At 50.5% G+C, this 27809-nt stretch overlaps 1 protein-coding gene across 1 annotated transcript in view; it reads left to right on the forward strand.

The window, feature by feature from the left end:
• Positions 1-22857, forward strand: part of DNAAF9 (dynein axonemal assembly factor 9) — a gene marked incomplete at both ends in the record, with an annotated part of 124811 nt that extends 101954 nt beyond the window's left edge. The window contains 10 exons of the mRNA XM_080716014.1: positions 669-794; positions 4569-4606; positions 9277-9412; positions 11227-11313; positions 15434-15540; positions 15868-15942; positions 19447-19652; positions 20289-20354; positions 21433-21526; positions 22745-22857. Of these exons, the coding sequence (XP_080572140.1) occupies positions 669-794; positions 4569-4606; positions 9277-9412; positions 11227-11313; positions 15434-15540; positions 15868-15942; positions 19447-19652; positions 20289-20354; positions 21433-21526; positions 22745-22857 (1048 nt within the window). The remainder of the gene's footprint in view (positions 1-668; positions 795-4568; positions 4607-9276; positions 9413-11226; positions 11314-15433; positions 15541-15867; positions 15943-19446; positions 19653-20288; positions 20355-21432; positions 21527-22744) is intronic.
• Between the last annotated feature and the right edge of the window lie 4952 nt (positions 22858-27809).

The following is a 27809-nucleotide window of genomic DNA, read 5'->3' on the forward strand; positions in this document are numbered from 1 at the left end:
GGCTTCTGTGCTAAAACAGATCGGAGGGAGGCAAGGACAGAAGTGGGGTGGTGGGTGGTCTAGGTAACAGGTGGTAGCAGTTTGGACCCAGGGGTAGTGTGGGGTGTGAGCGAAAAAGAAAAAGAGTCAGAGGGACCACACACATCCTTTGGCTTCACATCCCAGAGCGGAGCCCCTCCCCTAAGGAAGGCAAAGCCTCGGGAGGAGCAGGCTTGGGGAGCTGGATCACGGAGCACTACGTTCTAGATGCAGACAGCAGATTGGCTCTGTAAGTCTGGAATTTGGAGGGAGTTCCAGGCAGCTGATAGACAGTGAACGGTACTTGATACAGGTCTGCTGATCCTGTGAGTGCGGAAAACAGACAGCAGCAGGCGCTCCTAGCAAGGTTAGAAAGAGGCCCAAGGACACCGAGCCCCACGCACAGGGCCCCTGGTCACCAGAGGTGTCCTGCACCTCCCCAGCAGGGGCTTCTTCTGCCCCCTTTGCAGTTAGGGGGACTGACTGCAGAAGCGCTTTGTGGGTCCTGGGCTCTGAATCACCAAGTAGCCTGAAACCGGGGGACCCAGCCTTTTGTCTTCCTCACCCTAGCTGACTCGGCCACTCAGCTTTCCTCTCCTCCCCAACTTCGTAGCCCCAACCACTAAACTAACCATTCCTTTTCTCTGCAGCTACACAGATATAATTGATGTTGTCCAGGCCCTACAGACCCACCCAGACCCCAGCGTCAAGTCCTTCTTCACTATTGGTGCCGTCACGGTGTGCTTGGAGCCCCTGAGCAGCTACATGGAGCACAGGTACACACGACCGCCTCCAGCCCGCAGGGCGGTAGGTTTAAAATACGCTGACCTCAAGCATGGTGGCACACATGTAATCCCAGTACTTAGGAGGCCGACACAGGAGGAATGCAGGTTTTAGAAGCCAGCCTCAGCAACTTAGTGAGTTCCTGTTTCAAAATAAAAAATAAAGCTGGGCGTGGTGGCACATGCTTATAATCCCAGTACTTGGGAGGCTGAGATAGGAGAATTGCAGGTTCATAACGAGCGTCAAAAGTAAAGTCATTCCCATTTATTAAAATAAGGGAGAGCCGGGCGTGGTGGCTCAGGCTTGTAATCCCAGCATTTAGGAGGCTGAGACCGGAGGATCGCCTCAGCTACTAAGTGAGGCCCTCCGCAACTCAGTGAGACCCTGTTTCATTTTATTTATTTATTTTTTTGGTGGTACTGGGGTTCCTGGAAGCCCTTCTACCTCCGGGCTACACTCCCAGACCTATTTTCTATTTTTGAAACAGGGTCTCTTACGCCAGCGCGGCTGGCTTGGAACCTGCGCGATCCTCCTGTCTCCACCTCCCAAGCACGAGGATTACAAGCGTGTGCCACCACGCCCGGCAGTGAGACCCTGTTTCAAAACAAAGAATAAAAAATTGGGCAGGGGGTGTAGCTCAGAGGTTGAATGCCTCTAGTTTCCATCCCCAGACCCGCAAAAAAAATAATTAATTAATTAATTAATTAATAATAAATGAGGGAGACTTTTGTGGTGACGCACACTTAGGAGGACCTGGGAGGCTGAGACAAGAGGATTGCAGGTTTTAGAAGCCAGCCTCAGCAACTTAGTGAGACCCTGTTTTCAAGTAAAAAATAAATAGGGCTGGGGGGTATAGTTTGGAAGTAGAAATCCCCTGGGTTCCATCTATTAAAAAAAATAACAGTACCATAAAAAAACAATAATAATTTAAGGGGCTGGAGGTGTGACTAGTGGCATGTATAAGACCATGAGTTAGGTCTCCATTATCCCCTCCCCTTCAAAATAATAGCCTTCCATGGCCAACTGTGGTAGATAAAAAAATATGGCTACAAGCAGGTGTTGAGGCGCATACCTTTAATCCCAGTACCTGGGGTATTCTACCTCCAAGATATACCTCCAGCCACATTTTATTTTTTATTTGGAAATAATGTTTCACTAAGTTGTTGAGAGATTCATTAAATTGCTAAAGCTGGCTTCGAACCTGTGATCCTCCTGTTTCAGCCTCTCAAGTACTAGGATTATAGACATGCACCACCATGCATGCCTTGCCATACAGTTGACTTTTGTACATTGATTTTATATCCTGAAACCTTGCTGAACTGTTTATTAGTTCTGTTAGGCTTTTAGGTATGTGCATGGACTCCTTACAATTTTCTGTATACAAGAGTGTGTCATAGTTAGCCAGGTATGGTGGCGCATGCTTGTAATCCCAGCATTCCAGAGGCTGAGACTGGAGGATCGTGGTTCACGGACACCCTCAGCTACTTAGTGAGGCCCTCTGCAACTTAGTGAGACCCTGTCTCAAAATAAAGAATAAAAAATAGGGCAGGGGGTGTAGCTCGGAGGTAGAATGGCCCTGGGTTCCATCCCCAGATCCCCCCCCCCAAAAAAAAAAGAGTATTCCTGTGTTGCCAGGCAGGATGGCCTATTCCTGTAATCCCAGTACTTGGGAGGCTGAGACAGGAGGATCAAAGGTTGGGAGCCAGCCTCAGCAGCTTAGTGAAGCTGGCAGCAATTTGGTAAGACCCTGTTTCAAAATCAAAAATAACAACTGTTATTTCTTTAGAGATGTATTATTTTGGAATTGTAAATATGGATTGCAGGCTTAAAATTAATTCTTCTCAGGTTATTATGAGGAATGGAAGAATGCCAATAAAGTTTTCTAACTAAATCACAGATATATATGCAGTCTCAATCCAGAACAGTGTACCATGATTTTTGGCTTGAAGGAAGAAGTTTCTTACAGTGGAGAACATACAGTTTTGGAACCAGCTGCCTTAGAGAACTGTGCACAGCCAGGGGTTGAAGGGACCTTAGAAGAGTTTTCCTGTGCAGAAGGGTGACAGAATTCATTGCTATGAACCGGCTGCACATGGTTCCCTTCTCATGTATCAGAGGGGAAGGCAGAAAAGGCCTGGGTGTACATACCTGTACACAAAATAACACAGTTTCTTTGTATTTCTTTACAATGTAATAAATATCTTACTGCATAAAAAATAAAAAATCAAATGTTGCTGGTGATGTAGTGTGGAAGAAGAATGCCAGGTTGATGCCCAGCACCTTGCCACACAAGTGTGTCATCTGTGAGTAAATGGCTTCACTTTTTCGTGCCGTCTGGATGCCCTTTGATTTATTTTCTTGCTTAGAGTTCTGACCAAAACCGCAGCACAATGCTGAGTACAAGTAGGAAGAGGGGACAGCCTGGGTTCCTGCCCAGCCTCACCACTAAGTCTGCGCTGCCTTTGAACTGTGTGTTGCTTTCATAGCAAGGCATTTTGAGAACTCAGGACCGTTGGATGTTTGTTTTTAGTGGCCACCTTAGCAAAAATGAAGCCCATCATTGTTTCTAGGTAGTGTTTTGTGTTTAAACAGGCGGGGTAGAGCATGGGCGCGCTTACAGTTCCTTTCTGTGAGGTAAGGGTCAGTGTGCTTTGATCTGGGAGGCAGGGATGGGTCCATGTGAGATTTGCCTGGTGTCTTTATTGCTGGTGGGGTGGGGGTACTGGGGCTTAAACTTGGATACTCTACCTCCATGATATGCCCTGAGCCCTTTTTATTTTGGAACAGGGTCTCACTAAGTTGACGAGGCTCCTCCAACCCTTGATCTTCTTGTCTCGGCCTCCCAGGTACTGGGGTTACAGGTGTGCACCTCCACGTCCAGCTGAGGCAGCTGTTCTTACTACTGCTGGCTTTCTTCCCTGAGAAGAGCTTTCTGATTCTGGGGCGTCTGAACGCCCCGTGGGAATGTTGAGTTTTTCTCTGGAGCTCGTGGTGGCGCTGTGGTTGTCGGCTAGCTCACACCTTGGATCGATCACCCTACTCCCTACTTCCCTTCTGACTCGGTCAATCCACAGCCTGCTTCCTTACACCATAGGATTTGTGAATAAAATCGGGAAAGTGCTTGCCTAGCAGAGCGAGGCCCTTGGTTCAGTCCCCAGCACCACAGAACCACAGAGAGAGAGAGGGAGAGGGAGAGGGAGGGAGGGAGGAGACAAGACAAGGACCAGTTCTCCTTCTCCATCTCCTGTAATCTAAAGAGCTGGTGCTTCCCAGTATCCCCCTGCAACGTCTCAGCACTCGTCAACCATGTAGGGATTTTTATGGGGAAGGACATTGGCTCGAACTGTGAAACATCTTGAATGACCCTGGCCATCTTGAATGACCCTGGCCATCTTGAATGACCCTGGCCATCTTAACCGTTCAGTGCTGTCTATTGCTTGCTCGTCGGGGAAGTCAGTTTGCACATCAGTTGTATTTGCTTTTTGATTTTGTTTTTGGTGCTGGGGCTGGACACAGTAGCATTATACCTTCAAGCCACGCCTCCAGCCCTCGTTATTTTTTATTTTGAAACAGGGTCTTGCCAAGTTGCTGAGGGCCTCACTAGGTTTCTGAAGCTGGCCTTAAACCTGAGATCCTCCTGTCTCAGCCTCCCAAGTACTGGGATTACAGGCATGTGCCACCCTGCCCAGCTATAATCACATTTTTGTGGGAAATAATCAGTGGCAATTCTGAGATGGTTTAAAGATATTTCTCTTTTTTCTCCTTAGATATCTCTTCCCTAAGTGTCTTGACCAGTGTTCACAAGGTAAGCTTTCCTTCCTTTCTGCGTGCCTTCCCTGCTCTGTGCAGATGCAGTAGACTTCTCTCCACGTTGCTACCATTCTGAAATCTAAAGCAAACAAAGCTGGTCCAGGGAAAACTTTGATGTCTTCCTTTTATCGTACTTGGTAGGCAGTTCTCCAGGACTTGTTCGGTAATGCTGTCTTGACAGTAGGCAGCCCCAGCAGCACCGCTCCTGGGCTCGAGTCGCTCTGGCCTCTCCGCGTGTATTAGTGGACTGCGTAGGTATTCCTGGCTTCTGGATCCACAAGATCCCGATGCCGTCTTTGTCTCAAGAGTGCAGTTTGGCCCAGCAGCACCTGTCTTGCTTAATCCTACCCTGCAAACACTGGAATTTTCCACACCTCCATGAAAACATTTAGAAAAATCCACCCACCCTGCAGGTTGTATTCAGAATGGTGGTGTCCTCCTAGAAGCTGTACTTTCTAGTCATATTATCTGTGATGCCTGGAGATGCGGAATAAATAGTAAGTTCAGTGGGGCCGTAGTGATAAAATGCTCATTGTTCTCAGGGAGATGCCTGGGGGCTAGGCTTCCTGAGCCAGCCCAGCGAGCAGAAGTCCAATGGAAGAAAACCACAGTGTGGCATCCCCAGCACAGCTGTGCCCTGCTGAGCCTATTGCCAGTCTGCAGGGAGCGGAGACAGCAGCATACCAGAGCTGTTGTCTTGGGAAGCAGCTAAGTTGGGTGCTGCCCAGGGCAGGAAGCTGGTCCCCGTGGGGAGTAGTGTGCATGTTAGGTTGTTACACCAGGTAGTAGCTTTTGAAGGCCACCCAGAAGCCAGGAGAATGGAGGTGACTGGGTCGATCCTCAGCGCCCACCCCAGGTAGATCAAGGAGATTGTGGAGGTTAGGTTAATAGAATCTGCTAACAGACTAAATGTGGGACATGAGTTGGAAAAAGAGGTATCCAGGGTGATTCCTGGGTTTCCAGCTGGAGAGTGAGAAGGTTGGTCCTATCTGTCCTTGAAATAAAAAGCACAAGAGAAAACACAGGCCTAGGAAATAACCAAGGAAGGCTGTCTGATCCTTAGGCTACATGTTTGGAAGTCATGGTCAAAGGCAAGGGCATGGCATGTAATTAGCCAGTCTCTGCATCCGAAGACTGCAAGGAGAGGCAGGAAAGGCATTGCTTCAGACACCGAGGCAGGAGAACCGTCCCTCATGTTTGATGACACAGAAATACCAAGAACCTGTTGGCTCTTCACGTGTGAGGGACGGGGCTGGAGATGTAGCTCGGCGGTACAGTGCTTGCCCAGTCTACGTGGACTAATGGACTAAGCCGTCAGTGTGAGTGACCCGTTGGGGTTTGGGGCTATGAAAAGAAGGGGATGATAGCTAGGGGAAATGCCCTCAAGAACTGTTCTTTCTGGCTGAGTGCTGTAGCACATGCCTGTAATCCTGTCTACTCAGAAGGCTGAGGCAAGAAGATTGCAAATTTGAGGCCAGCCTTGACAACTTAGAGAGATGTCTCAAAACTAAAAAGAGCCGAGGATGTAGCTCAGTGATGGAGCGTTTGTGTAGCATGCACACGCCACTGGGTCAGTCCCCCGTAGCACCAAAATTATGATTATTTGTGAATTTTTGCTCCTCCCTTTGCTAAAGAGAAAGCCTATGAACTAGAGGGAAATACAGGTTTGACAGAGGAAGGCCCTGGTGCCCGGAGCTCAGGCGGGTCAGGTTTCCTCGGCCAGGGGGTGCCTGGGGAGGCTGCGCAGAGGGCGCTGGCTGGTCCTGGCCAGCAGTTGTGCAGAATTCTCCCCCTGGCCTGTGCCGCCCGTTATGCAGAGTCTCCCTTTCTCTGGCCTTTCCCCCAGTGCCCTCTGCGCTTTGCATGAGGGATAGCACAGATGGTCACGCTTCCATGGCAGAGCCTTGGGGAAGTGCTCTGACTCCATCGTCCATGAGCTCGTGGCAGCCCTGGGCCTATGTCCCAGGAAGAAAGCCCCTTTAGTCTGAATCCTTCCAGGCTGATCGTCTGTGTTCTCTCTGACACTCAGTAGCATATTTAACTAATGCTGCCTTCCAATTCATTGTTCAAAGGCACTGGGTGTCGGATCCTGTGTTTGTCTAGCTGCTAGAGATGTGGCAGGGGACCTGTGACCACATATTGTGTCTTTGTCCTCCGAGGGCTGTGGAGCAGCAGTGCCTTGCTGCGTCTCCCCTGCGTCTGGCCCACAGGACCCTCTGCACTGGCCTCACGCGGCTCGCCTTGGTGCAGGATGAAAGGCAGATCTTCTACCTCTGAGATACACCTCCAAGCCCGATATATTTTGTTAATTTGTAATAGTGTCCCTCTCTCTTGGTTGACAAGTCTCACTGCTTCCTGGGGCTGTCCTTAAACTTGCAGTCCTCCTGTCTCAGCCTCCCAAGTACTGGGATTACAAGCGTGCACCACCACAAGTCTTTTTTTTCTTCTGGGAGATTTGATGACTTGTTTGGAGGTGGCGTTCACCATCAGCGCACAAATGTTTCACATCCTGAGGGAGTGTGTTGCCTCCCCTTGCTCCTGATCAGGACTCGAGTTTGCTCAGTCGCTGCTTTTAACAATAAAGTATTGTTTTATTTATTTTGTGTGTGTGTGGTGCTGTGGATGGAACCCAGGGGCATTCTGCCTCCAACCTACACCCCCAGCCCTACTTTTTATTCTTTATTTTGAAACAGGGTCTCACTGAGTTGCAAAAGGTCTCACTAAGTAGTAGCTGAGGCCGTCCTTGAACCAAGATCCTCCAGTCTCAGCCTCCCAAAGCTGGGATTACAAGTGTGCACCACCACGCCCAGCTTAATAAAGTATTATTTTGGAAAGAGAAAAGAACTATGTTGTAGCCCCAGAATGATGTGTCTTTCAGAAATCCAAGGACTAGGAAACAGTCTCTGCTGGAGCAGCAAGCAGGCTCACCACTGTGCTGCCTCTGCTGGGCTTGGTGCTGTGCGCCTATCATCCTAGGACTCGGGAGGCTGAGACAAGAGGATCGTGGGTTTGAAGCTAGCCCTAGCAACTTAGTGAGGCTGTCAGCAATTTAGCACGACCCTGCTTAAAAAAAAAAAAAAAAAAAAAAACCTGGCAGTGCTGGCACATGCTTGAAATTCCAGCATTCAGAAGGCTGAGAAAGATGGATCCTGGTTCAAGGCCAGCCTCAGCTACTTAGTGAGGCCCTTTGCAACTCAGTGAGGCCCTGTTTCAAAAAAATAAGGAATAAAAAATAGGGTTAGGGGTGTAGCTCAGGGTAGAGTGCTCCTGGGTTCCATTCCCAGTACAGGGGGGAAAAAAAAAGACTAGAGGTATAAGGGAGGCAGAGTGTCCTTGGGTTCAGTTCCTAGCAGCACTGAAGGAGAAAAGCAAGTGGGAAGGGCCTGTAGATTGAAGATGTGGGCTTTATTTTCTCCTGGGCTGCAGGAAGCCTTTAGCCCAGGGTGGGTGGTCAGAGGGAATACGAGGCTGTTTCTTTCCTCTGAGGAGCAGGCCAGGCCAGGCCCTGCTCACAGCCCAGGCTAATGAGGCCTTGGGCGAATTGGGCGTCGCGTCTACTCCTTGAAAGGGAGCAGATGGACACTCCTGACCCAGACCAGGCGAGGCGCTCATGCCAGCCTCTGTACCCTGTGCTCCAGATAACTGCAGCGCCCGCCTCGCGGGTGGCATTTCCTCTTGGCAGGTGGCAGTTTACATAGCTGGCCTAAGGAATGCAGGGATAATCCTCTTGCTTGTTTTCTATAAAGCAAAGTCCTCTTATTTATTTATTTATTTTTTGCAGTACTGGGAATGGAACCCAGGGGCATTCTACCTCCGAGCTACACCCCCAGCCCTAGTTTTTATTCTTTATTTTGAAACAGGGTCTCAGTAGGTTGCGGAGGGCCTCACTAACTAGCTGGGGGTGGCTGAGAACCGCGATCCCCCTGTCTCAGCCTCTCAAGTACTGGGATTACAAGCGTGCACCACCAAACCCAGCTAGCAAAGTCCTCATTGTGTGATAAGTTCCTGACCTAGAATCGCAACCCCACAAGCTTTGTCCACGTGGTTCATGTGTGAGGCAGGGCTCTGGGCAGGGTCTGTGTCCAGACACCAGCCTTTCCTTGGGCAGGCCGGGCCTAGACCTGTCACCCGTGTGCACACCAGAGTCTGTGGGCCTATGTGGCTTTTCCTTCAGCCTTCCCTGGCTCCTCGCTGCAAGACCCATCGCACCACTCATGTTCTCCACCCCAGGAATCCCGCAGGCCCTGGCTGGGTCTGGCTCCTGTGGCTGCCGTCCCTAGGATGTGCGGAGCCCTGTGCCTGCCCGTGCACCGCATTTTGGCCGTGGCTCCTGTCCTGGCCTCACTCAGTCTCTAGAGGCTCCAGTGACTTCGTTTGGTTGCACCAGAGCTGGGAGTGTAACTTGGAGGTAGAATACTCCTGAATTCAATCCCCAGCACACACACACACAAACACACAAGGTTAGGAAATGAAGCAGCTTCGGGGTTGGAGCGCTTCACTCTGAAGCGTGGCGGTTGCTGGAAGGGGAGAGGAGGACGGCTGGGTATGCAGTGTGGGGACACGGGGTCTGCACCCGGCGCTGCAGGCGACGGGGAGCGCGGGCCCACACCTGGTGAGCAGGCAGCCCCGTCACAGCTGACGCTCAGCCCTTCTTGGTCTTCCCAGGTCTGGTGAATAACGTGGTGTTCACCAGTCTGACCTCGGAGCAGAGGCACCCACTGCTGGTTCAGCTCCAGAGCCTCATCAGGGCAGCCAACCCTACCACAGCCTTCATTCTTGCAGAACATGGGATCGTCACCAGGTAAGCCTACGGCGCCGCTCCGCAGGACTGCGGCTTCCTCCCGTGCAGCACTCGGAAAGGAGCTGACTCGGATTAAAGGAGAAAAAGATGCTACATTTAATGAGAGGTCCTTCATTGGATCATGGACCTCTCCCACAAAAAAGGGAAATTGGAGAACAAATGACTATTAGATCAGTATTTTCTCTAATTTTGTGTATATATATATATATATATATATATATATATATATATATATATATATTTTTTTTTTTTTTTTTCCAGAGGCATTCTGCCTCTCAGCTACACTCCCAGCCCTATTTTTCTTTATTTTGAAATAGGGTCTCACTAAGTTGATGAGAGCCTCACTCCTTGCTGAGACTGTCCTCAAACCTGTGATCCTCCTGTCTCAGCCTCCCAAGTCCTGGGCTTGCAGGCTTGCCTCACCTCGCCCAGCAGAGTTTCTCCATTTCTAATAAGCTCCAGATGATACCACTGCTGGTTATAGTGTTCAGTTGCCTGGCGCTAGGTATGCTGGTACACATCTGTAATCCCAGTACTTGGGAGGCTGAGACAGGAGGATTGTAGGTTTGCTGCCAGTCTCAGCAACCTCATGAAGCCCCTCTACAGCTTAGTGAGACTGTGTTCAAAAATAAAGAGCTAAAAATAGGGCTTGACAGCCGGGCGTGGTGGGCACGCTTGTAATCCCAGCATTTGGGAAGCTGAGACCGGAGGATCCCGGTTCGCAGACAGCCTCAACTACTTAGGCCCTCTGCAACTCAGTGAGACCCGGTTTCAAAATAAAGAATAAAAAATATGACAGGGGGTGTAGCTTGGAGGTCTAATGCCCCTTGTTTCATCCCCAGACCCGGAAAAAAAAAAAATAGGGCTTGGGAGTGTAGCTCAGAGGTAGAATGCCCCTGGGTTCAATCCCCAGTACTGAAAAAAAAAAAAAAAAATTCCTTGGTGTGATCATAATATTGAGCTTCTTATGAGAGAATGACCTTGTTCTTAGGCCATGTCTACTGAAGTGTTTATGAGTGATACAGAGCAATTTTCACATGGTCTGACAGAGGAAAAAGGCATGCACGTGTGCTTGTGTATGTGTGGGGCAAAACTGTGCAGATTAGGATTGGCAGCCCTGCTGAGCCTTGTGCACAGGCCTGGAATTTCAGTGCTTGGGAGACAGATCACAGATTCAAGGCCAGTCTCAGTAATTTAGAGAGACCTTATTTCAGTTGTTTTGTTTTGTTTTTTCAGTTCTGGGGATTGAACCCAGGGGGCTTTCTACCTCTAAGCTATACTACCCGCCCCACCCTTTTTTATTTTTATTTTTTATTTATTTATTTATTTGCAGTACTGGGGATAGAACCCGGGGCATTGTACCTCCAAGTGACACCCCCAGCCCTATTTCTTATTCTTTATTTTGAAATAGGGTCTCACTGAGTTGCAGAGGGCCTAAGTAGCTGAGGTCACGAACCCGGATCCTCCTATCTCAGCCTCTCGAATGCTGGGATTATAAGTGTGCACCACAATGCCCAGAGGCCCGCCCTATTTTTAATTCTTTATTTTGAAACAGGGTCTCACTAAGTTGCAGAAAGCCTCACTAAGTAGCTGAGGCTGGCCGCAAACTGCGATCTTCCTTTCTCACCCTCTCAAGTACTGGGATGGCAAGTGTGCACCATGCCTGGTTTCTTTCAAAACTTTCAAAAACAAAAAGGGTCAGTGGTCAGCTCAGAGGTCGTGTGCTCCTGGATTCAGTCCCTAGAATCACATGCACACACACCCACAAAAGTGACGGCCCTAATTAACCTGGATCTTTTTTTCCCTCTTCAAAGGAATGAAGACATTGAACTGATTCTCTCAGAAAATAGTTTTTCAAGTCCTCAGATGCTTCGATCCCGATACTTAATGTACCCTGGCTGGTAAGTATCATCTTTGAAAAGTAGCTAAAGTGTCTGCATAAGCGCAACCATTTGTTTATTTATATTAAAAAATAGGAAAATGAGCCCCAGGCATGCTGCTCACGGGTGGCGGTGTCCCTGGACTGGCCCTGCGGCCCATGGCTGCCTTCTGGCCAGGAGCCGCGTCCCACGCTCTGGCTTCAGTGAGCCTTCCCCCACGTTGGGGTTTGTGGAGCCGCTCTGTGTGCACCCATGTCTCCTCTAGCCTCTGGTGAGGGTGAGGCGGCTGGCAGGAACAAGGAGGTGAGCGCCCACTCCTGAGAACACGCAGCCCTCCAGCTGCCACCCACAGGCGGGTTCCTGTGAGACCAGGGAGCCGCACACGCCCCCACTGCCTGGGACCGCCGCAGAGGGCGGGAGGAGGACCTACGCCGACCACACTCCTTGAGCACTCAGTGCGCTCCAGCGTGGCCTTCAGCCACGTGGATGTTTAATGTCATGTAAATACAAGTCAATAAAAATCAGGATTTTTAATCCAGTCCCACAGCCACATTTCAGGTGTACTGCTAGCTGCCTGTGGTTAGCAGAGACCATATCGGACAGCATGGACCCACATTGTGTTCATTCCCCAGGCCAGAAAGTTCTTCCGGGCAGTGCTGCTCTCAGCCGAGCCCGCATGGCTCATTTAGCCTGACACCACGCCTATCGGGGGTCCATTGTTTTCTTCATTTTATACATGAGGCAACAGAGGCAGCAAAGACTTAATCACCTGTCTGAGTTAGAGCTAGGAAGTGAAAGACCTGCGCGCGCGCGCACACACACACACACACACACACACACACACACACACACTTTAAGCCTCCTCGGCCTGGTTGTTTGTTTGTTTGTTTGTTTGTTTGTTTGTTTGTTTTGCAGTACTGGGGATGGAGCCCAGGGGCGTTCTACCTTTGAGTTTTACTCTCAGCCCTATTTTTTAATTTTTATTTTGAAACAGGGTCTCGCTAAGTTGCAGAGGCCTCACTAAGTAGTTGAGGCTGGCTGCAAACCTGCAATCCTCCTGTCTCAGCCTCCCAAGTACTGGGAATCCAAGCATGCGCCACCACGCCAGACTTGGCCTGTTCTTTTAACCCCTGTGTGGCATTTGTCCCTGCACAAAATGACAGTTCATTTCTGCTCTATGAGGGTTTAGGAGAAGACAATTGCTAAAGCTTGCCCAGAATTCATCCATGTTTATCTGGATTATTTTTGTTATCCTTATTTCTACCAGGCTTTCTTTACATCCTCCACATGATGTAACATAACCAGTTGTTTGTACTAACAAAAAACTGTATGCTGTAGAAAGGAGAAAAAATATTTTTAATAACCCTGAGGTTGGTACATAAAATTGAAAGTTTTCAGGTTTTATTTCAGCTTTTTGGCAGTACTGGGGATGGAGCCCAGGGCCACTCTAACTACTGAACTATACCTCCAGCTCTTTTTACTTACTTCTTAATTCTGAGACATGATCTTGCTTAGTTGCCAAGACCAGCCTTGAACTTACGCTCCTCCACCTCCGCCTCCTGAGCAGTGGGGTAAGGCTTTCAGGCCTGTGCTTAGAAAACCCTGATTCACTACCCTTGGTACTTGCTCGAATATGTGGGCCATTCCTTGTACCTGAACAAGACAGTTCTGTCTTGGCTAAAAAGAAGCAGATGGAGCCTCTGAGGAGAAACCCTCCTCCCTACCCTCTTGCTGCCCACACCTCTCTTTGTATGTGTGTAGGACTGAGCATGGAGTCCAGGGGCCTTCTCCAGGTTACAACTCAGACCTTATTTTGTTTGTTTGCTTGCTTGCTTTTGTTGTAGTATGGAGGATGGAACCCAGGGGCATTCTACCTCTGAGCTACATCCCAGCTCTATTTTTTATTATTATTATTATTATTATTATTATTATTATTATTATTATTGTTATTATTTGGTGGTACTGGGGTTCCTGGAAGCCCTTCTACCTCCGGGCTACACTCCCAGACCTATTTTTACATTTTTATTTGGAAACAGGGTCTCCTAAGCCAGCGTGCGCGGCTGGCTTCAAACCTGCGCGATCCTCCTGTCTCTGCCTCCCAAGCGCGGGGATTAGAAGCGTGCGCCACCACTCCCGGCTTTATTCTTTATTTTGAAACTGGGTCTCACTGAGTTGCAAAGGGCCTCACTACATATCTAAGGCTGTCCATGAACTGCGATCCTCCTGTCTTAGCCTCCCAAATGCTGGGATTACAAGCATGCGTCACCACACCTAGCTCAGCCCTGATTTTTTTTTTTTTTTTTATTCTTTTATTTTGAAACAGGCTCTCAGTTTTTGCAGAAGGCCTTGCTACTTAGCTGAGACTGGCCACGAATCTGAGAGCCTCCTGTCTCAGCCTTCCAAGTACTGGGATTACAAGCTTGCGCCTCCATGAAAGGCTTCCTATTTTAATTTTTATTCGGAAACAAGGTCTTGTGAAATTCGTGAGGGCCTCACTAAGTTGCTGAGGCTGGCTTTAGACCTGCAATCCTCCTATGTTAGTCTTCCAAGTACAAAGATCACAGGCATGCACCACACGCTGGGCTCACTGCTCTAATTCTATTCCTGAAGCTCCTGCGGTCGCCACCTGCTGCCGAGAGAAGTCTCATCCTCTCGTTTATGCTATTTATGCTGTGTTTCGATCCTGTCTCATGGTGCAAGATTATTTGGAAGCGGACTGATGTAGGAGCTCATTAAGAGACTGAATTTAGCCGGGCATGATGGCATATGCCTATAATCTCAGTACATTTGGGAGGCTGAGGCAGGAGGATCTCAGGTTTGAGAACATCCTCAGTAAGTAATGAGACCTTCATCAACCTAGTGAGACCTGTTTCAAAATGAAAATAAAAGCCGGGCGTGGTGGCACACGCTTGTAATCCCAGCATTTGGGAGGCTGAGACAGGAGAATTGTGTTTACTAACAGCCTCAGCTTCTACTTAGCGAGGCCCTTTGCAACTCAGTGAGACCCTGTTTCAAAATAATAAAAAATAGGGCTGAAGGTGTAGCTCGGAGGGAGAATGCCCCTGGTTTCCATCCCTAGTATTGAAAAAAAAAAAAAAATAGCACTGGGGATGTAGTTTGGGGTAGAATGCCTCTGGGTTCAATCCCTAGTACCACATACACATTTAAAAAAATCATCTCTCAGGCTCTCTCTTTTGAGGTTATGGCTAGGAATCCAATAATTTCATCTTCTGAACAAGATGGCAAGCGGGGCGTGGTGGCGCATGCTTGTAATCCCAGCATTTGGGAGGCTGAGACAGGAGAATTGTGTTTACTAACAGCCTCAGCTTCTACTTAGCGAGGCCCTTTGCAACTCAGTGAGACCCTGTTTCAAAATAAAGAATAAAATAATTGTAGCTGGGCATTGTAGCACACCCTTGTAATCCCAGCATTCAGGAGGTGGAGACCGGTGGATCATGGTTCACAGACAGCCTCAGCTACTTAGTGAGGCCATTCACAACTTTTAATGAGACCCTGTTTCAAAATAAAGAATAAAAGCTGGGCTTTGTGGCGCATGCTTGTAATCCCGGCATTTGGGAGGCTGAGACCAGAGGATTGCAGTTTACAGGCAGTCTTAGCCACTTAATGAGGCCCTCTGCAACTCTGTGAGACCTGGTTTCAAAATAAAGAATAAAAAATAGGGCAGGAGGTGTAGCCTAGAGGTAGAATGCCCCTGAGTTCCATCCCCAAACCCACACACATAATAATAATAATAATAATAATAATAATAATAATAATAATAATAATAGAATAAAAAAATAGGGCTGGGTGGGGTGTAGCTCAGAGGTAGAATGCCCCTGGGTTCCATCCCCGATACCACAAAAAAAGCACTGGGGAAGTAGCTTAGCAGTAGAAGGCTCAGCCTGGCCTGTGTGCGGCTGCAGTTCACTCTCCACACTGCAGGAAGGGGGGAGTGCAGGCATGCTTTACAATCTGAAGGTAAAATCCATCTGTACACATTTAAACATGATTTATGTGCAAAATGTTCCACATGTAAGGGGGATTGAATATTATAGGATAGGTGACATGCGATTAACCCCAAAGTAGTGTGCAACACTCAAAGCCCAAGTACTTGGACTTAACATTTTTTAAACGTTTTAAGGTATGAAGGTAAATTTGATGCTGGATCCGTCTTTCCACTAATGGTTCAGATCTGCGTCTGGTTTGGCCGTCCCTTGGAGAAGACACGCTTTGTGGCCAAGTGTAAAGGTGAGCTTTGGCTTGAGGGTTGCTCAGACCTGATGAAGCAGGCCCCAGAGTTCCTGCTTCCTGGTGCCATTTTAATATTCTGTGTGCTATCTCTTCTCCTCACCGTATGCGACCAAAACTGGGCAGAGGGATCTAAGGATCCGGGAGCCCCATTTCTGACTGGCGTGGCTGCATAACTTGCTCTCACGCCCTGCAGTGCGGCAGTGGCCTGGGAGGCGGGCAGCGGCTGTGAACCCTGGAGCAGGGGCCCAGCCCCACCCTCCCAGCATCTGCTCTGAGCTTGGCCTGTGCCCGATGGGTGACATCCCTGTCCTCTTCCTTCACCAGCAATTCAGTCCTCCATCAAGCCAAGTCCCTTCTCTGGAAATATCTACCACATCCTGGGCAAAGTGAAGTTCTCAGGTAACTGGGGAGTTGGACCTGGGAGGCTTGGGCAGGTGCTGGCGGCTCGTACGTGACTTCTTCTCCTCCACTGGTGCTCAGACACCTTCCTCTACGCCTTATACCATCTGGCTCGTGTGGGTGTGCGTGCGTGCGTGCGTGCGTGCGTGCGTGCGTGTGTGTGTGTGTTACTGGGGATTGAGCCCAAGGGCATTTTACCTCCAAGCTACACCCCCTGCCCTATTTTTTATTATTTATTTTGAAACAGGATCTCACTAAGTTGCAGAGGGCCTCCCTAAGTAGCTGAGGCTGGCTGAGAACCTGTAATCTTCCTGTCTCAGCCTAAGTACCAGGATTGCAAGCGTCTTCCACCATGCCTGCCTATATTTGTTTTTAGTATAGGGAATTTTTTGTGTGTGTGGGTCTGGGGATGGAACCCAGGGGTATTAGACCTCCGAGCTATACCCCCTGCCTGCCCTAATTTGTTTTCTTTCTTTCTTTCTTTCTTTCTTTCTTTCTTTCTTTCTTTCTTTCTTTATTTTGTGGTATTAGACCTCTGAGCTATACCCCCTGCCCTATTTTGTTTTCTTTCTTTCTTTCTTTCTTTCTTTCTTTCTTTCTTTATTCATTTATTTATTATTTTGTGGGTCTGGGGGTGGAACTCAGAAGCATTTGACCTCTGAGCTACACCTCCTGCCCTATTTTTTTTTTTTTTGGTGGAACTGGGGTTCCTGGAAGCCCTTCTACCTCCGGGCTACACTCCCAGACCTATTTTTATATTTATTATTTGGAAACGGTCTCCTAAGCCAGCGCGCACGGCTGGCTTCGAACCTGCGCGATCCTCCTGTCTCTGCCTCCCAAGCGGGGGGATTACAAGCGTGCGCCACCACGCCTGGCCTCCTGCCCTATTTTTTATTCTTTATTTTGAAACTGGGTCTCACTGTGTTGCAGAGGGCCTCACTAAGTAGCTGAGGCTGTCCGCAAACCGCGATCCTCCGGTTTCAGCCTCCCGAATGCTGGGATGACAAGCGTGCCCACCACGCCCGGCTTATATTTGCTTTTGAAAAAGGGTCTTGCTAGGTTTATGAAACCTCAAACCTATAATCCTCCTGTCTCATCCTCCCAACTTCAGACTTCTGGAGCCCTGGTAACCTCATAATCTCTCCTGGACTTGGGGTCAAGAGAGGCCTCAAAGCTAGTAGGAGATGGTCAACTGAGTGTTGAAAAGGGTAGAACTTCCAAGGGGGAAAAAAGAGTACTTATTACATCCCAGAGGCAGAAAAGGCACATTTAAGAACCAGAAAGGGTTTACTGTGGCTGGAACCTGCGAAGGGGGGAGGGAGTATGTCTGCTAGGCCACCTTCACCTGTTATGAAGGAAGTTTCAGCTACTTGGTAGGATTGTAAATTCAAGGGCAGCCTGGGAAACTTATGCAAATCCCTTTCTCAAGATAAAAAATAAAATGGATTGGGGATATAGTTCAGTGGTAGAGCACTTGCCTAGCATGTGCAAGACCCCAAGTTCAATTCCCATTACTACACAAAGAAAAAAAGCCAGGCATAGTGACACATGCCTGTAATCCTAGGATTTGGGAGGCTGAGACAGGAGGAACACAGGTTTGAGAAAAGTTTCAGCAAGTAATGAGAGTCTCATCAACCTAACGAGACCCTAACTCCAAATAAGAAATAAAATTGGGGGAATATAGCTCAAAGGTAGAGTGCATCTGGGTTCAATGCCTAGAACCACAAAAATAAAAGTTGGAGAGCCGGGCATGATGGCGAACACTTGTCATCCCAGCATTCGGGAGGCTAAGACGGGAGGATCGCAGTTCGCAGACAGCCTCAGCTACTTAGTGAGGCTCTTTGCAACTCAGTGTGACCTTGTTTCAAAATAAAAAATAAAAATAAGGCTGAGAGCCGGGTGTGGTGGCGCACGCTTGTAATCCCCACGCTTGGGAGGCAGAGACAGGAGGATCGCGCAGGTTCGAAGCCAGCCACGCGCGCTGGTTTAGGAGACCCTGTTTCCAAAATGAAAATATAAAAATAGGTCTGGGAGTGTAGCCCGGAGGTAGAAGGGCTTCCAGGAACCCCAGTACCACCAAAATAATAATAATAATAATAATAATAATAATAATAATAATTAATAATAATAATAATAATGCTGAGCGTGTAGCTTGGAGGTAGAATGCCCCTTGGTTCAATCACCAGTACTGTAATAAATAAATAAATAAATAAATAAATAAATAAATAAATAAATGTTGGGCGTGGTGGTACATGCCTATAATTCCAGTACTTGGGAGGCTGAGACAGGAAGATCACAGGTTTGAGCATAGCTTCAGCAATATAGCAAGACTCTCAACAACCTTATGAAACCCTGTTTCAAAATAAAAAAGAGGGCTAGGGAATATAGCTCAGAAGTAGAATGTCCCTGTGTTCAATCCCCAGTACCACAAAACAAAATCAAAAAACCTCAACTAAGCTGGGTGTAGTGGTGCATGCTTGTAATCCCAGCATTTGGTAGGCTGAGACAGGAGGATTGCAGTTGTAGACAGCCTCAGCTATTTGGTGAGGCCCTTTGCTACTCAGTGAGACCTTGTTTCAATATGGAGATTTAAAAATAGGGCTGGGGTGTAGCTCAGAGGTAGAATGCCCCTGGGCTCCATCCCTCCTACAGGGAAAAAAATATTAACTAGCAGGTGAAGATTCCTAAGCAAGTGCAGAAGGGCAGCCGGGCGTGGCAGCGCACACGTGTGATCCCAGCCTTCGGGAGGCTGAGGCTGAGACAGGAGCATCGCAGGTTCGCAGCCAGCCTCAGCTCCTTAGTGAGGCCCTCTGCAACTCAGTGAGACCCCGTTTCAAAATAAAGAATAAGAAATAAGGCTGGGGTGTAGCTCAGAGGTAGAGTGCCCCTGGGCTCCATCCCCAGACCTGAAGAAAAAGTAAGAAAAGAAAGACTGTGCGGAAGGGAGGACTGGCGCGACTGATGACAGCTTGGAAAGGATGCAGTGGGACATGGAGGACAAAAGCAGGTCTGGCGTGGCCGGTCTGGGTGAGCAGATGGACACTGCGTGGCCACAGGGACCCACGGGGGAGAAGGGCTTGCAGGCAAGGGCCTGACCCTTCACCTGAGGACATGTCTGCACCAGTGAATAGACCCACAGCAGCACAGACCATCCTGCCGGCACCACCTGTCATCCCAGCTACTCTGGAGGCTGAGGCAGGAGGATTGAAGGTCGGAGGCTAGCCAGGCGTAGTGGCACACGCTTGTCATGCCAGTACTTGGGAGGCAGAGTTGGAAGATCACAGGTTGGAAGCCAGCCTCAGCATCTTAGTGAGACATTGTTTCCAAATAAGAAATAACATCCGCCTGGGGGTATAAACTGGAGGTAAAATGCCTTTGGGTTCAATCCCCAGTACCAAATAAAAAACAAAAGGAATCTCCTGCCCATTGCATTGCTACAGTCTTGCGTGTACCCATAGCCTTTGGAGGCAGGCGCTCAAGGACGTGTGTACGTTCTGCTTGCAGACTCTGAAAGGACCATGGAAGTCTGCCACAACACTCTGGCCAACTCTCTGAGCATCGTGCCAGTCTTGGAGGGACCCACACCACCGCCCGACTCGAGAAGCACACCTCAAGACAACAGTGGGCAGCAGGAAAACTACCTTGTTTTTATCGGCTGCTCCCTGAAGGAAGACAGCCTCAAGGACTGGCTGCGGCAGTCCGCTAAGCAGGTAACTTCCAAAGCCCAGATGTGGCACAGATGTGCCCAGCACACCCAGGGCACGTCCTCCTCTGCCTCCCCACTGACCCACACCTCAAGCTCAGCTGCGCTTTTAGGGACACTTAGCGAGTAGGAAGAAGCCCCTGGGGCAAACTCCAGGCAGAAGTGTTCTCTACTGAGTCCAGGCCCTCTGCACACTTGGTGCTCGCTTCTCGGCGTGCCTCGGGTTTGGCTCCTCCCTGAATCCTGGGAAGAGCGTCAGCCTGAGGCCTGGTCTTTTCTGGACACTCAGTCAGGAGGGTCTTTGTACTGAGGCCTAAGCTGCCTCACCGGGATAAGCTCCTAAGTGGTGCTGTCTGGGACCTCGGGCTCTCCCTTCGCGCGTCTGTCAGCGGCGGGCTTAGGGATGAGAGTCTGCAAAGAGGCAGGGCCGTGCCCACTTACAGGCACTGAGCAATCTGTTGCTTGTTCCCAGCTGCCTGTGGCTCTGTGGTGGGAAAGTTGGTCTTCCTCAGGGCATGGACAGGCAGGGTGTCAGGGACAGGCAGGACCGCTCATACGCTTCCCCTCCACTGGGAGCCTCATCATGCCACCCCCCATGTGCCCGGCAGCTGTCACAGCCTGTCTCTCCCTCCATCTCTGTCAGAAGCCTCAGAGGAAAGCCCTGAAGACGCGGGGAATGCTGACCCAGCAGGAGATCCGGAGCATCCACGTGAGTGCCCTCCCGGGCTCCCTGCGGCAGGGCCTTGTGGGCATGCTGCAAGTCCTGCTCCCCTCAGGCCACAGAAGAGCAGATCCAGCCTGGACGCCTCCGTGAGGGGGAGCACAGCCGCCGGTGCGGCCTGGGCGTGAGGTTAGGAGAGGCTGCGCCTCTGGGAGGCGCACGCAACAGAAGACCCGGGCCTTGTCACCCTGTTCAAGTTGCTAGGAAGACTTCGGCCCAAGATAAGCACAGAGACGGCAGCGGGGCCAGGGCACGGCGGGGCAGAGCCGCGCCTGAGAAGGCTACGGAAGCCCGAGGCCAGGTAGAGGCCCTTGAAGCCTCTCACCTCCAGCCTGGCCTCTGCCCGGCCTCAGGATGGGCTGTGTCACCAGTCCCAGTGATGAGCAGATGGGACACGAAATTCCTCTCAGACTCCAGGAGAGGGCCCACTGTGACCAGCTCCTATGGGCTGGCAGCCTGGCTGCTCCCTGGCAGGGCAGGGTGGGTGCCGCAGAGGCAGTCTTTGTATCGCATGTTCCAGAAGCAGACCTTCGACAGGGGTTCAAATACAGGCAGTTTATTTTGAAGTGATTCTAAAAGACACTAGCACCCTTTTGCTAGGCATGGCAGCACACACTTATAATCCCAGTGACTTGGGAGGCTGAGACTGGAGGATCGCAGGTTCACAACCAGCCTTAGTTACTGAGGCCCTCTTCAACTTGGTGAGACCCTGTTTCAAAATGAATAAAAAATAGGATGGGGTTTAGCTTAGAGGTAGAATGCCCCTGGGTTCCATCCCCAGTAATAAAAAAGTAAAATAAAGTAAAAGACACTGCACAGGGAAGCGGGGAGGTGAAGGAGGGAGGAGGGAGACGCAGCCAGTAAACCAGCGCCCCGGGAGCCCCAGGGCTCTTCACCCAGGGGCAGGGCCCATCCGTCCGCTTCAGTGGCTGCCAGGAGTGTTGGTTCCTGCTGGCCTAACACAGCAGTCGACTGTTTGGGCAGGATGGTGGGCCTGCCTGTCTGGATGAGTGAACAAGGGATGGCAGGTGTCTGGGTGGATCTCTCAGGACTCTTTTTCCAACAGGCGAAACGCCACCTGGACCCCCTGCCTGCAGGCTACTTTTACAACGGCACCCAGTTTGTCAACTTCTTTGGTGATAAGACTGATTTTCATCCACGTATCCTTGGAAGCAGCGTGGCTTCTGTGGGCTCCGGGCGGTGAGGAGGGGAGCTGCGAGCTCTGTGTCAGCGGGGTCTGCCAGGAGCTGCAGGACCATGAGGTTCTAGGGGCTGGACACACACGGGAGGAAACCTGGCTGCCCTGGGACGTTCTGCCTCCCAGCTGCACTCCAGCCCTATTTTATTTTTTAATTTGAAGCAGTATCTCACCAAATCGCTTTAGGGCCTCACAAAGGTGTTGAGGCTGAGCAGGACCTGGTGGCGCACGCTTGTAATCCCAGCATTTGGGAGGCTGGGACTTGAGGATTGCGGTTCGTGGATAGCCTCAGCTACTTAGGCCCTCCGCAACTAGTGAGGCCATGTTTCAAAATAAAGAATAAAATATAGGGCAGGGGGTGTAGCTCAAAGGTAGAATGCCCCTGGGTTCCATCCCCAGACCTGCAAAAATATAGAAAAAAAGACGTTGAGTCTGACCTCAAACTTGTGATTCTCTTGCCTCAGCCTCCCGAGTGCTAGGATTGCAGGTGCGCACCACTGCACTTAGCTCCTGGGTGCATTTATCATGTTTACCTTTTAAAGTTATTAAAATCAAGCCGGGCATGGTGGCACGCTTGTAATCCCCGCCCTTGAGAGGTGGAGACAGGAGGATCGCACAGGTTTGAGGCCAGCTGCGCTGGCTTAAGAGACCCTGTTTCGAAATTTAAAAAAATAATAATAGGTCTGGGAGTGTAGCCTGGAGGTAGAAGGGTTTCCAGGAACCCCAATACCACCAAAAATAAAAAATAAAATAAAGTTATTAAAATCAGAGTTGTCAGCTATAGCCATGAACACAGAAGTTGCAGACCAGCCAGGGCAACATACAGAGATTATCTCCAAAAAAAAAAAAAAAAAACTGGCCTTTGTCAGGTGATTGTTATTGACTCTGCCGAGTGTAGTTTGAATGTAGCTGCGGTGGCACCGAGTTCAGTAGCCATCAGGGTCATGATGTGCAGATCGCAGATAGCCTAGAGTAGAAGTCAGTCTGTGAAAGATGGACTCAGGGTCCCTGATGCTGATGAAGCCCAAAGGCTCTGTTCTGGGACCTCGTAAGGCCCTGTGCCAACACCCTCATCATCTCCAGCCAGGGTCCTACCCGTCAGACACCTCCGTGCCCTCCCTACCTGCCCGCAGCTCCCCGTCCTCCGGGCCCAGGACTCTCTTCCTTAACCAGGTGCCAGTCATGGACCAGTTCATGAATGACTATGTGGAAGAAGCCAACCGCGAGATCGAGAGGTACAACCGTGAGCTGGAGCAGCAGGAGTACCATGACCTCTTCGAGCAGAAGCCCTAGAGGACCGCCCGCGCACCTGCCGGCCGGGGTGGCCATGGGGTCAGCCCTGGCCCGGCACCCTGCTGGGCGGGCGGTCCTGCCCTCCTTGGCTTAGCGCACTGGCTTAAGTGCATGTCGTCACTGTTCTCTGCACCACTGACTGGGGGACAGAAGGGGCCCTCGAGGATGAGCAGAAGGCCTGCCTCTGTGTGCGGCTGGCAGTCCAGGCCCTCGGGGTCTCCCTTGGGCTGCTGAGAAGCCCGGTGAGGGTGGGCAGAAGCACTGGGATTGCACAGAGAGGCTGCCAGGACTCAGAAGAAACCCTGGCTGCCCAAGCACGGCTGTGTCTCAAGAGCCAGACCATCCCAGACGCTGCCCCAGCAGAGTCCTCGTCCCCACCCCAGGGCCTGCCGCCTCCGCTCGGCCCTCCATGGAAGGAGCTGGCCCTGTTGGCCCTGGCCAGCCGGTCAGGGGAGCAGCACAGCCCTGCCTGGGCTCAGCCCTCAGAGCCGGCCGCTCAGATCCACAGCGTTCCTGGGCGAGGAGGCCTTCTCCCTGCTGGGCTGAACTGGGGGAAGGGCAGGGTGCTCTCCAGAGGGCTGTGGTGCTCCGGTCACAGTCGCAGTCAGTCCCAGCTCGCCTGGAGACTCGCTCGGCTTTCCTGTGGTGTCCTGCTCTCCCGCCCCGGATGCTTTGCCCCCTTCAAGGGGAGCCCGGGTCTGATCGTCTGTGGGGCGTCTGTCGGTCTCCAGCCCCCCGAGCCTGGCCGCTTCTCAGCCTGCAGCTCACGCTCCCAGGCATCGTTCTTTGGTCCCAGATCTGCTTGGCTCCTGAGGACCAGGATTTCAAAGAATTCCTGTACCTAAGTTAGAATTCCTTCCAGTGGTTTTCTTTTCAGCTAGACCACAAAGCAGAGAAGAATTAAATTGTGTCCCATTGGGCGGAAGTCATAGGCCCTGAGAGGCGATGTCTATTAGGACTCCGGCACCTCAGCTGCCTGGATTGTAAATGTGTTCCGAATTTCGCGTGTTTGCATGCCTTAGAAAGAAGCACATAGGTGAAACCAGCATAGTTTCCTGTGATGTAGAGGGGCCGGGGAGAGCGGGACAGAGCACATGGCCGTGTGCGGGCAGCAGGCGGTGGCTGTAGACTGCTTGTATTAGGAGCAGAAGAGTGGAGATTTGAAGACAAGCGAGCAGAACTTGCCGCTACCACTGAAGAGAGCCTTGCATTAGGAGCTCCTGGAGCTCAAGCCATGTGCTCTGGCCCCAGCTCCCAACACTGCGGCAACAAGGGCCCCGCTGTGGAGCCCACGTCTGGGACCCCCGACTTCTGGCTGGCCAGAGACCAGGGTCCTCAGAGGCCAGCCTCTGTTTCAGAATCAATAACATAGGTCTTAAGTGCAATTGATTAATAAGCAATGAGTTACGTAGCTTCCTTTAGCTCTACCGAGCTCTTTTTAAAAACTCAAACTTGAGCAGCCTTAGAAAAGGGGAGGGGAGGGGGGGAGGGGGGGCCACGGAGTCTTGTTTCCTCCAGCACATCGCTGTGAAGCTTCCGTGGACGCTGTAGACTAGGAGCTCGAGCCATTTCCTGGCTGCCCGACCTGGCAGTCCGGCTGCCGCACAAGAGTTTTTAAAGAGGGGTCGGAGCCCGCCCCCGAGCCACTCGGGTGGCGCCCTTGCTTTCTGACCATTGTCCACAGAAGTGCGCTCTCACCAGCCTGCCCCGCTGTCTCCGTCCCTCTCCTCAGAGAGGGAAAACTGGTTACCTCAACTTGAATATGAAACTGTGATTGACAAAGCTAAAACATTGAGCAGGAGCGGAGCGGGAGCGGCAGCTCCGCAGACGCCAGCCTGCTCGGGAGCGCGGAGGGGCGTGGGGGCGAGAGGGCATTCCTGGCAGGCGCGGCCACGGCGCACTGTGAGCTCCTTGGGGACCGAGGCCGGGAGCGTGTGGCCTCATGGTTCTGGCTGTGGACTTCAGTATCCGCTTGGTTCCTTCGGGCCGAAAGGCCACGACACTGTGTTTTAGTGTTTGATCTTCGAAGTGGACACCAGGCCCCAGCAAGACGTGGGGCGCCTCCCAGGGACAGGCAGAGGTCCTCCAGGGGCTTGCATGCTCTTCGCCGACTTTCCTGTTAGCAGCTTCAGTTTTTCATCACCAGAGTGAGTGGGAAAGTGGTGAGGTCACTGGAGTTATGGGTTATTTGCTTTTATATGGGATTTTTATTATTCTTATTGGAAGGAGGCAGAAATTAGGGAAATTGGGGTCACCCTGGGAAGGAGCCGCAGGCAAGGCGTGGAGTTGGCCTCCTGGAGCCCTGCGGCTCTGTGACCTGGACACTGGCCCTTCAGGTTTAATACAAAGTTTCCTCCTAAATTCTGTTAGGATTTTGGAGAATTTTTGCACAGTAATAAGCTCCGGGTTGCTCTTTGGGCTTCTCAAAAGGGAAAAGTTCAGCTCAAAAGATTGTAAACTGTTAAGTATTCCAGCCGTGTTGCTGACTAGTTGGATAGACGTACCTCAAAAAGTAGGTGAGAAATGGCCTCCTCATTGTCCCAGGGGTCAAACGCTAATAACGTAAGAGCTCACTTACGTGCCAAAATTCACTTTTATACTAGTTTTTCAGTGCTTTAATATTTGTAACTTAAATTTTAAAACTCATATTTACAAACACTACTGTAACTTCAGTGAAACTGAACTGTGTGATTGAAGCTTTTTGCTTACTATAGTATTTATTACACTACTTAATTCAGTAAATATATAAAAGTAGTCTTCAATTTATTTTTATATTATTTTACACGTTTTTACCTACAGGTGTGTATGTGAATTTACCTTGGTAACTAAGATGTACTGCTAAGGCACAATAAACTATCACTGAATACACAAGGTTTCTCTCGGTTGTCGTCCAGCCAGGGGCCCCTGGGCACACGCTGGGGACTGGGCGCCTTCCCCACCTTGGCTGGGAGCCCTCCCTGGGACCCCGAGTACCACAGAGAACAGGATTTGTGTGAAGCCACTGGACTTGCAGGGTGGCCACTTGAGGCCCAGAGCCTGGGCAGGGCCACAGAAACCCCTGGCCCTGGAAGAGGCCCGCCCGCCTCTCAGGAGCCTCCTTACTCTCCGGCTGAGCTGCGTGCCCAGCTCGCTGCCCTGTCTGACCAACCTAAGGGGCTGCCGCAGAAAACTGCCAGGCTCACTCCGCCCTGTACTAACCCAGGCGGCACTGCAGGGAGGGCCTGACGGGGAGCGTGGAGCTGCAGCGCCCCGCCCGCCCCGCCTGCCCTCTGCAGCAGCTCCTGAGCTCCTGGGCCTGCACATCTGCGGCCTACAGTTCTTGGGACTAACCCAAGGAATTGCCAGGGAGGGGGGGCAACTGACCGTCAGAGGCCTTCCAGCTGGGTGAGCTTTGAGGGCCAAGGGGACTTAGAGGTCAGAAACCTGGCGAAGGGGGCCGCCTCCCACCTGGATCCCACCGCAGGAGCAGGACCACTGAGACCTGACGAGAGGATGCACCCTTAGAATCATGGGGTTCAGGTGAAACCGCCCTGTGGAAAGCAGGATTTTACAAGCTCACGCCACCACAGCTGGCTTGGTGTTGTGTTGTTTTGTTTTGTTTTGCAATACTGGAAATAGAACCAGGGGATTCTACCTCTGAGCAACACTCTTAGCTCTATTTTCTATTCTTTATTTTGAAACAGGGTCTCACTGAGTTGCAAAGGGCTTCACTAAGTAGCTGAGGCTGTCCGCAAACAGCCATCCTCCTGTCTCAGCTTCCCGAATGCTGAGATTACAAGTGTGTGCCACCATGCCTGGCTTTGTTTTGTTTGGGTACTGGAGATTGAGCCCAGAGGCATTCTACCTCCATGGTGCACCCCCAGCCCTATTTTACTTTTATTACAGGGTCTCACAAGGTTGATGAGTCTCACTAGTTACTGAGGTTGCCGTGAACCTGTGATCCACCTGTCTCAGCTTCCTGAGACTGGGATTACAAGCGTGTGCCACCACATCCAGCTGTTGTTTTTTGTTTTTTGAAACAGGGTCTCAGCCAGACATGGTGGCTTATGCTTGTGATCCCAGTACTTGGGAGGCTGAGACAGGAGGATCGCAGGTTCACAGCCAGCCTCAACTACTTAGGCCCCACAACTCAGTGAGACTCTGTTTCAAAATATAGAATAAAAAACAGAGCTGGGGGTGTAGCTTAAAGGTCAGATGCCCCTGGGTTCAATCCCCAGTAAAGAAAAAAAAAAATCTCTGAGGATGGTCTGAAACCTATGACCCTCCTGTCTCAGCCTCTCAAATACTGGGATTATAAGCATGCACCACCATACCTGGTTTATTTTATTTTATTATTTATTTATTGTAGTACTAGGGATTGAACTTAGGGGCATTCTACCTCTGAGCTATTTTCTCAGTCCTTTTTAAAATTTATTTATTTGTTTGTTTATTTATTTGCGGGTCTATGGGTGGAACCTAGGGGAATTCAACCCCCGAGCTATACCCCTGCCCTATTTTTTATTCTTTATTTTGAAACAGGGTCTCACTAAGTTGTCGAGAGCCTCACTAAGTAGCTGAGGCTGCCCGCAAACCATGATCCTCCGGTCTCAGCCTCCCAGACTCTGGGATTACAAGTGTGCACCACCACGCCTGGCTAATTTTATTTTTTTGAAACAGGGTCTCACTAGATTGTTGAGAGTCTCACTATTTGCTGAGGGTATCCTCCAACCTGTGATCCTCCTGTCTCAGCCTCCTGTGCACTGAGATTACAAACATGTGCAACCATGTCTGGCTACCTTTTATATTGGGACAGGCCCTCATTAAATTGCTGAGGGCTAGCCAAATTGCTACCTCTGGCCTCAAGCCTGTGATCCTCCAGTGTCAGCTTCCGGATTACAGTTGGGAATCACTACTCCCAGCAAGGGTGGGATAATCTGAGGTGCCATGGCACACGCCTTTGATCCCAGTTCTTG

This window comes from Muscardinus avellanarius, assembly GCF_963383645.1.
Source record: "Muscardinus avellanarius genome assembly, chromosome: 19".
Taxonomy (NCBI): Eukaryota; Metazoa; Chordata; class Mammalia; order Rodentia; family Gliridae; genus Muscardinus; species Muscardinus avellanarius.